The sequence below is a fragment of the Trichomycterus rosablanca genome, chromosome 9, assembly GCF_030014385.1.
Source record: "Trichomycterus rosablanca isolate fTriRos1 chromosome 9, fTriRos1.hap1, whole genome shotgun sequence".
NCBI lineage: Eukaryota > Metazoa > Chordata > Actinopteri > Siluriformes > Trichomycteridae > Trichomycterus > Trichomycterus rosablanca.
In genome coordinates, this window is record NC_085996.1 from 25,227,900 (window position 1) to 25,243,048 (window position 15,149).

At 45.5% G+C, this 15,149-nt stretch overlaps 1 protein-coding gene across 3 annotated transcripts in view; it reads right to left on the reverse strand.

Annotated features, from left to right (window-relative positions):
* vamp4 (vesicle-associated membrane protein 4) overlaps positions 1-4,839 on the reverse strand; it is a 28,008-nt gene extending 23,169 nt beyond the window's left edge. For 2 of the 3 annotated variants that reach the window (XM_063002150.1, XM_063002147.1), the window contains exons 1-2: positions 1,141-1,232; positions 246-347 (exon numbers count right to left, since the gene is read on the reverse strand). In XM_063002150.1, the coding sequence (XP_062858220.1) occupies positions 246-347; positions 1,141-1,143 (105 nt within the window). In that variant the 5' untranslated portion in view covers positions 1,144-1,232. Of the gene's footprint in view, positions 1-245; positions 348-1,140; positions 1,233-4,686 lie in introns of those variants that run through there. The other variant, XM_063002149.1, reaches the window with a different exon arrangement.
* Positions 4,840-15,149: the final 10,310 nt, after the last annotated feature.

The window sequence follows — 15,149 nt, forward strand, 5'->3', positions numbered from 1 at the left end:
CATCTTGTAACAGTAAATAGTTCTGGTAATAATGCCTATGATACTGTTCTTAACCACTGTAGTTTTTGCTACATTAAGATGTTTTTATTATCTAAAACAAACTAACATGAAACTTGATGTTTTGATGCAACAGCCATAAGACTGTCAGTTAACTGTTGACTAATGGCAATCATTGCATCCCTATACCAAACACTTCAAAACCTGCTTTGGTGGCTCACTAAGCAAAATGATGTGGCATTTCTTACCCTCTCACTTCGAATAGAGCCGGTCACTTCATCATCGTTCAGGTGCCGCTTAAACTTGGGAGGCATGTCGGGATCAATCTGCTCCTCCCTCTCTGGCTCCCTCTTTCAAAAGAACAAAAGAATATAATTATAGCTAACACACTAAAAAAATCAAAGGAGTTATAAATCAATATGCAAACAACCACGGTCCCCGGACTGTATTTTTAGGAACCAAACTTGCCATGAACGCAAGTCACTTCTGTGAATGATTCCTTTCAAGTCGTCCCTCACCACAGTGAATCATTTGTTCGCATATTTGATTTGGCTTTTTGGTGTTTTTGCTAGACGCGTCTCCTGATGCAACCCTCCTATTAATTTAGGCTTGGGACTGGTAATAATGGTAAAGTGATGTGTCCCGCCAATAGCTAGCTTCATGTTACGGGCCAGTGAAGGTACTGGACTAGTAAACAGAAGGTTGCCGGTTCAAGCCCCGCCACCACCAAGTTGCCACTGTTGGGTCCCTGAGCAAGGCCCTTAACCCTCAATTGCTCATCGTGTTCTCTGCTCATTGTGTAAGTCGCTTTGGATAAAAGCGTCTGCTAAATGCTGAAAATGTAAATGTAAATGTTACGCCATGTGAGCCCAGCCCAATATTCAAACCCCAGAACCTAAGCAATATTTTAAGATCCACTGGTTCATTATAGCAATTACAAGTGGCCAATACCAGAACAGCTGCACTGCCTAACAGCAACTTCTGTCTCCTGTGGGCTGTAAAATATAGCCAATAGAATCTTGGTTGAAATAAATTACTTGATAAAAACAAAGACATTTGCAGAAATAATGTAAATGTTTAGACATATTAACGTTTTAAACCCTGTAAACCATCTTCTGCAATATAATACCATATATTATGTACCATTGAATCCAAGGTGCTTTCTCTGAGACTGCTTTCTTCTTGTTGTGTTGGAAAAATGAAACAGGCTCTCTTCAGGCCAAGAGCACTGTGAAATGATCCAGAAATTAGGACAAGAAAAAGAGAGGCTAGGGATAGGGATTCAGAAACAGGGAAACAAGAGAGGAAGTAAGAGAAGGAATTTAGGACAAGCTTGTTAGAAAGAAAGGAAAAAGCAGACTGACTATAGACATAAGCTTCCTGGACCAAAAACGGAGTTGAGATGTTAATTTTAGCACCATATTTTACTCACTGTGTGCACAGTTCAGCAAAGAGTTATTGGTGCCTATTTTGGTGTTTCACCTTCTGAAAAGATTAGGGTCCGGTGATTTTGCTAGATAGGGAATATGTTCCAACCTAAGCATCCTACCTTTCATCCTGAAATGCACAACTGTTCGTGTTCTGCTTGCAAATGAACTGAACACAATCGTGATGTAAAACCACAAACCATCTCACCATAATACCAGGCACTGGGCAGTGGCTTTCAGCCATAAGTGATAGGTTGTTGACCATTTTTTCTGGAGCTCACTCACTCACTTTCTTAACCGCTTATCCTATTAGGGTCGCCTGGGGTGTTGGAGCCTATCCCAGCTTTTCCATGGGCACAAGGCACACAGTAACACCCTAGATGGGGTGCCAGTCCATTGCAGGGCAGACACACATACAAACACACACACACATCCATTCACCTATAGGGAAATTCAATGTCTCCAATTAACCTGACTGCATGTTTTTGGAATGTGGAAGAAAACCGGATAATGACCAATAATGTGAACGCAGCTTTTTTTTGTCCAGTGAGCTTGTGATTACTGCCTATGTTATCAGGTACACTTACACCGATCTGCCTATATTATTAGGTACACTAAGATGGTGGTGGTGTGTTAGTGTGTGTTGTGCTGGTATGAGTGGATAAGACACAACCTCACTGTCACTGCTGGACTGAGAATAGTCCACCAACCAACAATATCCAGCCAACAGCACCCCGTGGGCAGCGTCCTGTGACCACTGATGAAGGTCTAGAAGATGACCAACTCGAACAGCAGCGATAGATGAGCAATCATCTCTGACAAGGTGGACCAACTAGGTAGGAGTGTCTACTAGAGTGGACAGTCAGTGGACACAGTATTTAAAAACTCCAGCAGCGTTGCTGTGTCTAATCCACTCATACCAGCACAACACACACTAACACACCACCATCATGTCATTGTCACTGCAGTGCTGAGAATGATCCACCACCTCAATAATACCTGCTCTGTCGTAGTCCTGACCATTGAAGAACATGGTGAGAGGAGGTTAAAAAGGTATGTAGAGAAATAGTTGGACTACAGTCAGTAAAACTAAAAAGTGCTTCTATATAGAAAGTGGGGCTGATAAAATAGACAGTGAGTGTTGTACCTAATTGAATGGCCAATGGTAAGCAATGTAAGGTAAGCAAGTGTACTGTAATAAAACAGAAGAATGGCTCTGAAGAAAAATTTAAAATTATTTCAAAATCGACCATTTGAAAGGTTCTGGAAGATTTAGGGTTTTCAAAACAATTCAAAACTTGCCTTCTAAAAACACCCAATACGGCAGATATTTAAGACTTGAATATCAATAGTAGTTGCTAGACATATTACAAATATATTTTTTAAAGGCATTTTAAAAGTAAAATATGAAATTATTGTGTGAATACAGGCACCTTCAGTATAGAAAATAATAAATTAAAACTGAGTACTGTGTAGGGTTGGGTGGTATGACGGTATTACGGTATATCGCAGTATTTAAAAAAGGCAGCTGCCTCAGTAGAGAGGATTCTAATAAGTCAATGACTTATTATAAGGCAGGTTATTCGAATGCGCTACTTAGACAGCGATTCCATCGGGTTTTGCTTGTCAATATAGCATCTCTTTGTACTGAATACAGTTACATTCACTGACTAGCCCGAACTTGCAAAAAAACAACACACTTACGCAAGTTTATACAGTATAATGTTATCTCTGTGTGTGTGTGTCTCGCTCACTCTTCGCGATACTCGGATTTCGGATTTGAATTCCGACAATAAACAGCTTTTATTATGACTGATTAATTCCCCGTACTGATGTGAAGCAGAATGGGTGTATTACAGCCAATAAGAACAGCGCAAAAATGAAAAGAACATATAAAACATATATATAACGGTTCCCAGAGATGCGACTCAGTTCATTTGAAAGAGCCGTATCGTATACCGTATTGCCATATCGGCAATATCGCTCAACCCTAGTACTGTGACCATTTCCCAGAAAAGCTGGGACATTTAGTAAAACGCAGTAAAAAGAGGAATCTGTGGTTTGTTCATTTCTTGAATTTAGAATTAAATGCCTGCAAAACAAAACTGGGACAGCGGGGAAATAACAGTATCCAGGTTACATTTTTATTGAAATATTCTACAATACGCAGGTGAATTAGTCAAAAGTGAGGGATTGAGTGATCATGATTGGGTATATATTCACATCAGCTACTACTATATCAACTATTATTTGTTCATTTTACTTAAATAAAACGAATAAAACAGTATTGATTCAGAAGACAAGAAAGAAAGCCCAAATTTAACTTAGACTAAGATGAAAATTTAAATTCTGATGTTCAGATGTACTGTAACCCAAAAACCACCATAACAGGTCTATCACAAATATGAGCTGTGGAAACATGGGTGACACTGACAACGGTCAAGCAAGCTTTTTAGCATGAGCTTAGGGGCTGTCAAGCATAAAAGAAGCCTGATTTTTAGACGAACGAATGAAATCTAAATCGACAATAAATTTAAATATTTGTTTTATGTTTTTAATTATATTTGTTCATGTTTCAAACGTGTTCCAATAATTCAATTACAGAACCACTGACGACTTTTAATTCTGGCTAATAAGACTACTTTGGCTAAAGCAATTTTAGCCTAGTTAGCACATCTATTTCGCTAACGACACAATTTCTGGTTAAACAGAGACTATGCAGTGAAAATTTTAATGTAATTCAATAACAAATAAAATGATTTAATATGTTAAAATGCTTATAAAATGCTGATACTGCAGGTAGACATGGAGCTAGATGCTACTAGCTAGTTAGCATGATACCTATATGTCAAACACAGGCTACGTCTGAAGCAGCACACTAGCTTTCTGCGTAGTACGCCAGAATAGTACTAAAGAATGAATGGTGTAGTGTGTTTACTTACTACTTAGTATGGTAGTATGACGCTTTACATGCAAGCATTCAGTCAGCTGGTTTTGCTGTGAGTAGCTAACTAACATCGTTAGCCATAATTGTTCACCGTTCAGCTAGTACATTTTAAGTCAGCACAAACAATAAACAATTACACGGATATTTGTGAGGCGAGATAAAATTGATTATAGAAAATAAAACTCATATCAAACCTGTTGATATTGTTTAGTCTCTAGCAGCGATAGCGTCTCGCAACGGTTCCTAACTACACACAGCTATAACAAACAGGCCTGTATAGAGACATTAGATCACACATACAAACTCATCGTGTACCTGTAATTTCTTCCTCTGTAGGACGAGTGTCGGTTAAATGATGATTACAGCTCAGATGATGAATGATGTGTTTAAATCAGACGACTGTCGGTGTGTGAATACAGGATCAGTCTGATCAGGAGGAACTGGAACTGTCAGTGCTGTGATTTCACATCAGATGACCAGGAAGTGAACTGATGTGGATTAGCGGTATCACCCCTATTATGACCGCGATTATACAGCATTGAGCTATTTGTGCTAATAGCTAGATTACACTTACCAATAAAGTTAAAGTTTTAATGGTCAATATTATATGGTTCATAATATTACAAATAAAGCAGGTCTATTAATCATAAAGAATAAGAAACAATTTCTGAACAAACTAAATAAAAAAGTAATGTCTGAAAAAAAACATACATTCCTCCTGACTATCCACCTGAATTTTGTTTCTTCTGAGCTATTATTTATTTATTTATTAGGATTTTAACGTTATGTTTTACACATTTTGGTTACATTCATGACAGGAACAGTAGTTACTCATTACACAAGATTCATCAGTTCACAAGTTTAACATCAAACACAGTCATGGACAATTTAGTATCTCTAATTCACCTCACTTGCATGTCTTTGGACTGTGGGAGGAAACCGAAGTTCCCGGAGGAAACCCACACAGACACGGGGAGAACATACAAACTCCACACAGAATCGAACCCAGGACCTTCCTGCTATGAGGCGACAGTGCTACCCACTGAGCCACCATGGTTACACCATTACCAAAAAACTAAAGTACAATGCAAGGATGACAACAGATGTGGCGTCATGTTCTCGCATCCAAGAAAATGAAAGAAAGTAAAGAAGTAAATGTACAGTAGCCGTAGAAATGGTCAGCGACAACCAAAGCTTAGGTGCTTGGTGCAAATTTTCCCAAATCTGAGGATTTTGGGAAAACCCCAATGGGTGGTAGCACTGCTTGTGTTCATTGTTTTGTTTGTTTGTTTGTTTGTTTGTTTATTAGGATAATGTCATGTTTTACACTTTGGTTACATTCATGACAGGACAGATAGTTACTCATTACACAAGACTCATCAGTTCACAGGGTTATATCGACAATTTAGTGTCTCCAATTCACCTCACTTGCATGTCTTTGGACTGTGGAAGGAAAGCGGAGTTCCCGGAGGAAACCCACACAGACACGGGGAGAACATGCAAATTCCACACAGAAAGGACCCAGACCGCCACACCTGGGGATCAAACCCAGGACCTTCTTGCTATGAGGCAAGTGCTACCCACTTAGCCACCGTGCCGTCCGTCTAGGAGTCTAGGAGATTTGGGGTTTTCAAAACAAATCTCAACTTGCCTTCTAAAAACACCTACCAGATATTTAAGACTTTAATATCAATAGAAGTTGCTAGAGATATTACAATTATATTTTAAACAGCATTAACCCAGGACCTTCTTGCTATGAGGCGACAGTGCTATACCCACTGAGCCACCATGCACCCTCACAACAATTACCAAAAAACAAAAGTACAATGCATGGATGACAACAGATGTGACGCCATGTTCTCTCGGCCAAGAAAATGTAGGTAAATAAAGAAGTAAATGTACAGTAGCCATAGAAATACCAAAGCAACCAAAGGTTATTATTTACTAAATAATATTTAGTAGTAGTATGCTTTGTCCTTCCCTATTTGTGACTGTAAACATAAAATTGCATGCAGATTTTATGTGCTTCAGTGCAAATTTCCCCAAATCCCAAGATCTTGGGAAAAACCCAATGGGTGGTAGCACTGCTTGTGTTTATTGTTTTGTTTGTTTGTTTATTAGGATTTTAACGTCATGTTTTACACTTTGGTTACATTCATGACAGGACAGGTAGTTACTCATTACACAAGACTCATCAGTTCACAAGGTTATATCAACAATTCACCTCATTAGCATGTGTTTGGACTGTGGGAGGAAACCGGAGCACCCGGGGGAAACCCATGCAGACACAGGGAGAACATGCAAACTCCACACAGAAAGGACCCGGATTGCCCCACCTGGGGATCGAACCCAGGACCTGCTTGCTGTGAGGCGACAGTGCTACCCATTTAGCCACCGTGCCGCCCGTTCATTGTTTTGTTTTATAACCTAATAGTGCTCATAGTTTAGGTCACTGACTGATGACCAAACACTTTTTCAGAATTTTCTGTGAGAGAGGAGACTTCATTATTTAGTCTAGTTGCCCAGGACTTGAAGCAGCAAAGCATTCTCATACTACCTCCACCGTGCTTGATTTTTGGTATGATTTGGTGTGAAATGTTTTGTCTCACTCTCTCAAAAGTCTCATTTTTAAGTATTCAGTCTACACAACATTATTTTTTACATGACTGGGGTCATCAAGGGGTTTTTGGTAAAAGTAAGACTAACCTTTATGATTCCCTTGTTAGCAAAGGTATTCTCAGAGGTGAGCAAGGGCTACAGTTTCTCAGATGTTCATCTGGGTTTTTTGGCGACTGGATGAGCCATTGATGTGTTATTGGAAGAAATTTTAGTTGCTACTTTCCACATCCAGCAGGTTTGTCACAGTTACAAGTTTTTTTCCATTTGGGGATAATAGTGGAGTTCCAGAGCCATAGAAATTTTTTGTTACCTTTTAGAGATAATAATAATAATTGCTTTTAATAATTTCTTTTCAATCTCTTTCAGAATTTATTTTCATTTCGGCATAGTTGCTACATTACTTTATTTCTTTCATATTCATCCAACTTAAAAATACCTGTTCGTGTTGACAGTTATTAAGTTCATGTTATTTTAAAAATCCTTTTTACTAAATTATGAAAAGCTAATCCACCAAACTTAAAATATTGTGTTGGATCAACGTAATTCTACGAAAAGTTGGCATAACTCAAAAAGACTAATGCCAAACGTTGCCTTAATTTATTTTGTTGACCCAGTGTTTTATTTTTTAGAGTGTACCTAATGAGACCTTTCCACCTACTTTATATTCATTTGAATTTCTATTTAAGTGATTTTAAAATTCAACAGGAATGCAGTAATCAAGTCACACCCAATTATCAATTACATTTGGTTAATTGGTTGATTGAGTAACTAGTGTGTCAGTTATTTTATTACACAGGGCCAGATGGTGTTGGATAACTTTTTCCTTTACTAAATAAAATGTATTAAATGTACTTATTAAATAATGGCTTTGTGCTTATTAAAGTTTAGGTCTTAAATAACATTTTGTTTGAAGACCTGCAACAATAACAATTATGCAAACATTTAAGAAAGCAGAAATAGGCAAATACAGCATGCTAAGTATATATTTAATTCCATGTCAGTTAATAAAATAACTTAATAGCTTTTCATGCATTCATGTATTAATTTGTATTCATTGATTTGTAATCCATATGCAGGACCTGCTTCATTCTTGTAATGGTTATTGAAGATTCTAGTGCCCAACCCAGACACACTAGGCACAAGGCAGATATACACCCTGAATAGAGATGCAATCCGTTGTAGAGCACAGCACGTACTGTTTTACTTAGTCACTTCATAATATCAATAAAGGGGGCTAAAATATTTATTAAATTGGGCCTTATTAAGCCCATAATGTGTTAGCAGAAACTGAACTAGACAACTAATTATCCAAACTAGATCCCAGTTGTGCTGTAAATTTGTTTGACGACAGACATCAGCAAAAAGCACAAAATAAGTAGGGCAGCTCTTTGGGGGGGTTTATTGCACAATACTGAAATATTTTTCATATGCTAGCAAAAAAATTGCAAAAGCAGAAATGACCAGCTGTTTCTCAGGAGAGTTAGAAATACCTGGAATGATGTGAAATGAGATTTAGAGTCCTTAAAAACAATTCATTAAAGACAGGAAACTTGGTTCTACCATGAAGTACATAAACTTAAATAGTATTAATAATTGTTTTACAACATAATTTAAGCTATTTAATCTATAACTATGATCTATGACTAATCTATATGATTTTTGCCATTCAGCTTAGTTCCATATTATTAAATTATGCTTTATGCATGTTACGTGTATGCAGAGAGAGAGGACCCAAGATGCAGAGATTTCAAAAATAACAGATTTTATTTTAAAAGGTACACAAGGTAAACCGAAACGAACAGAGAACAAAGGGCAATAAACCAAAAACAATCCGGGGATCCCGAATAAAGCCGAAATCGTCCTGGCTAACTGAAATATAAACAGAGAAAACAAAAACCCACAAAACGGAAAACGCGAGTCGCAAACCCTGGTCGCTCACTCGCGGGAGCCGCGCCGACACAGCTCGCTACAGCGAGGCTTAGAGGAGGCGGGGACTCAGGCGTCTATGAGGGGGCGCCAAGCGTGAACGCGCTCGGAAAAAACCACCGAGACTTGGTAGAAGGGCGAAAACAAAAGACGGGCTAGCAGGGAGCCCGAACGGCACTGTCACCAGCGTAAGGCTGGGAAGCGGCCGGTAACAAGAGTAATAGAGAAAAATTAGCGAAGCCCGGTATCGAACCTGGGTCGCTCCAGGGAGAGCGCGGCTCGCTAGGCGGGAGCCAATAACGCTACTGAATACCCCGGGGAGTGGATAGCGCTCAAAGCGCTGCTGGGCGAGTGCTGCGGCGCTAGCACTTAGCCGGCAGCTAACCGGCTGACAAAGAGGGGACGCTGGTTAAATAAACAGCAGCGCGAGGGCTGCACGACAGTCGCACCAGACTGAAAATGCTAGGTCTAGTTACCTCGGCCTTACGACCTACCCATCCTGCCACCATACGGCGCCAGGAGAACCACCTAAGCTATAAAAGAAAGAGGCTGGTGCGAGGCAGCCATTAACCAGGTAAGAGAACAAACGGTGCGACGCCGGTAATCGGGCGACGCCCACTTATATAGTGGACGCGCAGGTGCCGGTCATTCGCACTAATCAGCGTGCTTCTCTATTAGAAGCCACGCTGCTCTTTGTTCTGTAAGATCTGCGACGCTGAGAACAGGTGGTAAGTCCATCAGACGCCGCAGACCCCCTAACAGGACCCCCCCCTCTAGGGACAGCACCCGAGGTCCCAAGACCCGCAGACCGGTTCCTACGGAACTCACGGATCAGTTCGGGGTCCAGGATTTGTCGAGCCGGTACCCACGAACGTTCCTCGGGGCCGTAACCTTCCCAATCCACCAGGTATTGGGTGCTACCCTGCACTCTCCTGCTATCCAGGAGGCGGCGGACCGTAAATGCAGGGGCACCCTGGATGATACGAGGGGCGGGAGGTTGTGGGAGGGGTAAAGCTCCCCCGCTCGCGAACGGGCGCAGTTGGGAGACATGAAAGGTTGGGTGTGCCTTCATCCTGGGAGGCAACTCCAACCTATATGTCACCGGGTTGATCCGTCTGACTACCTTAAACGGGCCAATGTACCTCGGTGCCAACTTGTGTGTGGTACCTTTGACGGGGAGATCCCTCGTCGATAAGAGGACACGTTGGCCTGGCCGAAACGTCAGAGCCGGCTGTCGCCTGCGGTCGGCATTGCGCTTCATGGAGCGCTGAGAGACCAAGAGGGCCTGTCTTGCTTTCCGCCAGGCGGCGCGGCAGCGACGGACATGTTGCTGCACAGACGGCACCGCAACCTCTTGTTCCTGATCAGGAAACAGTGGAGGCGGGTAGCCGTACTGTGCCTCAAATGGTGACATACCCAATGCGGCATGGTGCAGGGTATTGTGGGCGAATTCGGCCCACAATAATTTATCCGCCCAAGTGGCTGGATTCCCTGCTGTTAGGCACCGAAGCATCTTGCCTAGGTCTTGAATAACCCGCTCTGATTGCCCGTTGGACTCGGGGTGATACCCCGAGGATAAGCTGGCCGTCACGCCCAGGAGTTGGCAAAAGGCTCGCCAACACTGGCTGATGAACTGCGGACCCCGATCCGAGACAATGTCGGATGGGACCCCATGTGCTCTCACCACATGTTGCAGAACAGCCTGTGCTGTGGCCATGGCAGACGGGAGCTTGGGCAACGGAACGAAGAGGCAAGATTTGGTGAACCGGTCTACGATTACCAGTACCACCGTAAATCCCCTGGATCTTGGCAACCCTGTGACAAAGTCCAGTGCCAGGTGGGACCACGGTCTCGAAGGGACTGGCAATGGACGGAGGAGCCCGCGAGGACGCTCTCTTGTGCTCTTGTTAGTAGCACAGACTGCGCAGGTTCGGACTAGGTCCTTGACCTGCCCCTCCATCCGTGGCCACCAGAATTTTCGGCGCAGTAGGATCAGGGTCTTAGAGACTCCTGGATGTGCCGCAAATGATGACGCATGAGCCCACTCAAACACCTGACGGCGAACTGTCGATGGTACGAACAGTCGGTCAGGCGGACCCCCTCCTGGGTCGGGCTCAGCTGCTTGGGCGTCCCGAACAGTCTTGAATATGCCCCAAGTTACAGGGGCTGCTATTTGGCTCGGGGGAATAATGGGAACAGGCTCCGCTTCGGGTCTAGTCAGGTCCCACTGCCTGGACAACGCATCCGGCTTAGTGTTCTTCGACCCTGGCCTGTAGGACAGGGTGAAGTGGAACCGACTGAAAAAAAGAGACCAGCGGGCCTGACGAGAGTTCATCCGCTTCGCTTGCTGGATAAACGACAGGTTTTTGTGGTCTGTCCAAACAAGGAAGGGATGTTTAGCCCCCTCGAGCCAGTGTCGCCATTCATCAAGTGCCAACTTGATGGCCAAAAGCTCCTTGTCTCCTACCGGGTAATTACGCTCGGCAGGAGTCAAACGGTGGGAAAAGAAGGCACAGGGGTGGAGCTTCTTTTCTGGACCCACTCTCTGGGACAATACTGCCCCTACTCCGACGTCCGAGGCATCCACTTCAACTATGAAGGGTTCCTCGGGGTCAGATAACTGCAAGACCGGAGCAGTCGTTAAGAGAGATTTAAGCCTGTTAAAGGCTTGTTGGGCCTGCACCGTCCACTTGAACGGACCCTTGCCCGTCAGGACCGTCAAAGGAGCGGCGACCGTGCTAAAGTTCCGAATGAACCGCCTAAAAAAGTTAGCAAAGCCCAGAAATCTTTGCACTTGGCGTACGGAACTGGGAGTCGGCCAAGCCTCCACTGCTTTAGTTTTAGCCGGGTCCATCTGCAGGGCGCCCTGAGAGATTACGAACCCCAAAAAGGAGACTGATGGGGCGTGAAACACGGATTTCTCCAGCTTGACGAACAAATGGTGGTCGAGCAGAAGCTGAAGAACCTGACGGACGTGCCTGACATGTTCTTTGATGGATCGGCTAAAAATCAGGATATCGTCTAGGTAGACATAGACGTATCGGTCAAGGGCCTCCCGTAAGGCCTCATTGATAAAGCGTTGGAAGACCGCAGGGGCATTCATTAACCCAAAGGGCATCACCAGATATTCATAGTGTCCCGTGGGCGTAATGAACGCAGTCTTCCACTCATCCCCTCGCCGGATACGGATCAAGTTATACGCGCTGCGTAGATCCAGCTTCGTAAAAATGGAAGCCCGCTGAAGAGCTTCAAAAGCTGTGGCCATCAGCGGCAGCGGATAACGATCCTTAACCGTTATAGCGTTAAGACCTCGATAATCGATACAGGGGCGCAGGGTCCCATCCTTCTTTCCCACAAAGAAGAATCCCGCCCCAGCTGGGGAGGTCGAGGGTCGGATGAACCCCTGATCGAGCGCCCCTCTGACATACTCCTCCATGGCGATCCTCTCCGGTCCCGACAGGGAGAAGAGGCGCCCCCTAGGAGGAGAAGTGCCAGTAAGCAGATTGATGGCGCAATCAAAAGGTCTGTGTGGGGGTAAGTCCCGCGCCCGGGACTTACTAAATACCTCCTGTAGGTCATGGTACACAGGGGGCACCCGGGTCAGATCAGGGGCCGCCTCTAAGGACGCTGTTGGGGCCGATGACAAGCTTGCTGGCAACAGGCAAGCATCTTGGCACCTAGTACCCCACGCAAAGATTGACCCGGTCTGCCAGTCGATCTGGGGGTTGTGCTTCTTAAGCCATGAGTGCCCCAGTACCACTAAAAGTTGGGGAACCTGGGTCACTAAAAAGGTGACCCGTTCCTCATGACTCCCCAAACGCATCGTGAGAGGACACGTTTGATGCGTGATTGGACTCCCGGCCACCGCCCGGTCGTCCACGGCGTGAACCGCAATGGGGACCCGTAGTGGCTGAAGCTCAATCCCCCACCTGTGTACCAGGTTGTGGTCAATAAAGTTTTCCACCGCGCCTGAATCGACACAGACTTTGAGATCGGTGGACCCGGACTCCCAGCGTAGCAATGCGCTGAGAAATAGGCCTTGCCCAGGGATGGCGGAGTGGCACGCCCTCGACTCCCTACCACGAGAGCGGCCTACTCGTTTAACCGAGGGCGAGCTCTCGTGGAGGGGCCGGATGGATGTTGGGCGCCCCCCCGGGTTGACCCTAGTTGCATGGGCTCCGGGCCCTGATCTCCCGAAACGGCCCGGGGCGGACCTTGAGGCCGGAAAAAGGGTTGGTGGGACCCTCGCTCCCGGACGCGTTGTCGGAGTCGGGTGTCAATTGAGGTTGCTAGGAGATAGAAGGCTTTGAGAGATGTGGGAAGATCTCGAGCAGCCAGCTCGTCTTTAATTCTTTCTCCTAGCCCGCGGTGGAAAATGGCGACTAATGCTCCCTCGTCCCATCCGCACTCAGCCGCCAGAGTGCGGAACTCGATGACGTATTCGGCGACTGAGCGTCCCCCCTGGGACAGTTCGAGCAGTCGCGGACCCGCTTCCCTCCCCTCGGTGGGGTGAAAGAAGGTATCCTTCAGGGCCTCCCTGAAGGCGGCCTCGGAAGCGCACTCAGGGGCACCCTGCTCCCAAAGAGCTGTCGCCCATTCTAGGGCCTTGCCGGTTAACAGGGATGTTATAAAGGCCACCTTGGAGCGCTCCGAAGGGAAGCGGGAGGGCTGGAGCTCGAACGTGAGGGAGCACTGTAGGAGGAAGCCTCGACATTTCTTCGCCTCCCCTGAAAAACGTTCGGGGGGCGGAATGGAGGTTTCCACTCCTACAGGAGGAGCCGGAGGAGGTAAAGAAACGGGGGGGGGGCCGGGGAGCGTCGGGCTGGCCGCCAGGTTTGACAGCAGCCGGGCGATCTCAGCAACCTGCTGCGTCAGCTCAGTGAGGGCCTGTTCGTGCCTCCCCAAAGCGACCCCCTGATGCCGGAGGGCATCGGCCATGGGCGGAATCTCTGCTGGGTCCATGGTGGTCGCACCGTACTGTTACGTGTATGCAGAGAGAGAGGACCCAAGATGCAGAGATTTCAAAAATAACAGATTTTATTTTAAAAGGTACACAAGGTAAACCGAAACGAACAGAGAACAAAGGGCAATAAACCAAAAACAATCCGGGGATCCCGAATAAAGCCGAAATCGTCCTGGCTAACTGAAATATAAACAGAGAAAACAAAAACCCACAAAACGGAAAACGCGAGTCGCGAACCCTGGTCGCTCACTCGCGGGAGCCGCGCCGACACAGCTCGCTACAGCAAGGCTTAGAGGAGGCGGGGACTCAGGCGTCTATGAGGGGGCGCCAAGCGTGAACGCGCTCGGAAAAAACCACCGAGACTTGGTAGAAGGGCGAAAACAAAAGACGGGCTAGCAGGGAGCCCGAACGGCACTGTCACCAGCGTAAGGCTGGGAAGCGGCCGGTAACAAGAGTAATAGAGAAAAATTAGCGAAGCCCGGTATCGAACCTGGGTCGCTCCAGGGAGAGCGCGGCTCGCTAGGCGGGAGCCAATAACGCTACTGAATACCCCGGGGAGTGGATAGCGCTCAAAGCGCTGCTGGGCGAGTGCTGCGGCGCTAGCACTTAGCCGGCAGCTAACCGGCTGACAAAGAGGGGACGCTGGTTAAATAAACAGCAGCGCGAGGGCTGCACGACAGTCGCACCAGACTGAAAATGCTAGGTCTAGTTACCTCGGCCTTACGACCTACCCATCCTGCCACCATACGGCGCCAGGAGAACCACCTAAGCTATAAAAGAAAGAGGCTGGTGCGAGGCAGCCATTAACCAGGTAAGAGAACAAACGGTGCGACGCCGGTAATCGGGCGACGCCCACTTATATAGTGGACGCGCAGGTGCCGGTCATTCGCACTAATCAGCGTGCTTCTCTATTAGAAGCCACGCTGCTCTTTGTTCTGTAAGATCTGCGACGCTGAGAACAGGTGGTAAGTCCATCAGACGCCGCAGACCCCCTAACAATGCATATGCACATACCCTCACCACTGTATTAGATACACCTATTTGGTATGTACATTCAGTGTTTTTTATACAGGCCAAACCTAACACACTGATAAACTTTGTGGGTATACAATTACTGACTGCGCTTGTAAATTATTTATAAATCAAAAGGGAAGATTATTGAACAATTTACAGCAGCCAGTCAGTGTAATGGCATGTTTAGGGTATTAACCAAAGTTAATAAAATGACTGGAGATGTAAGATATAACAGTGCTTATGTGGTCTATGGGTA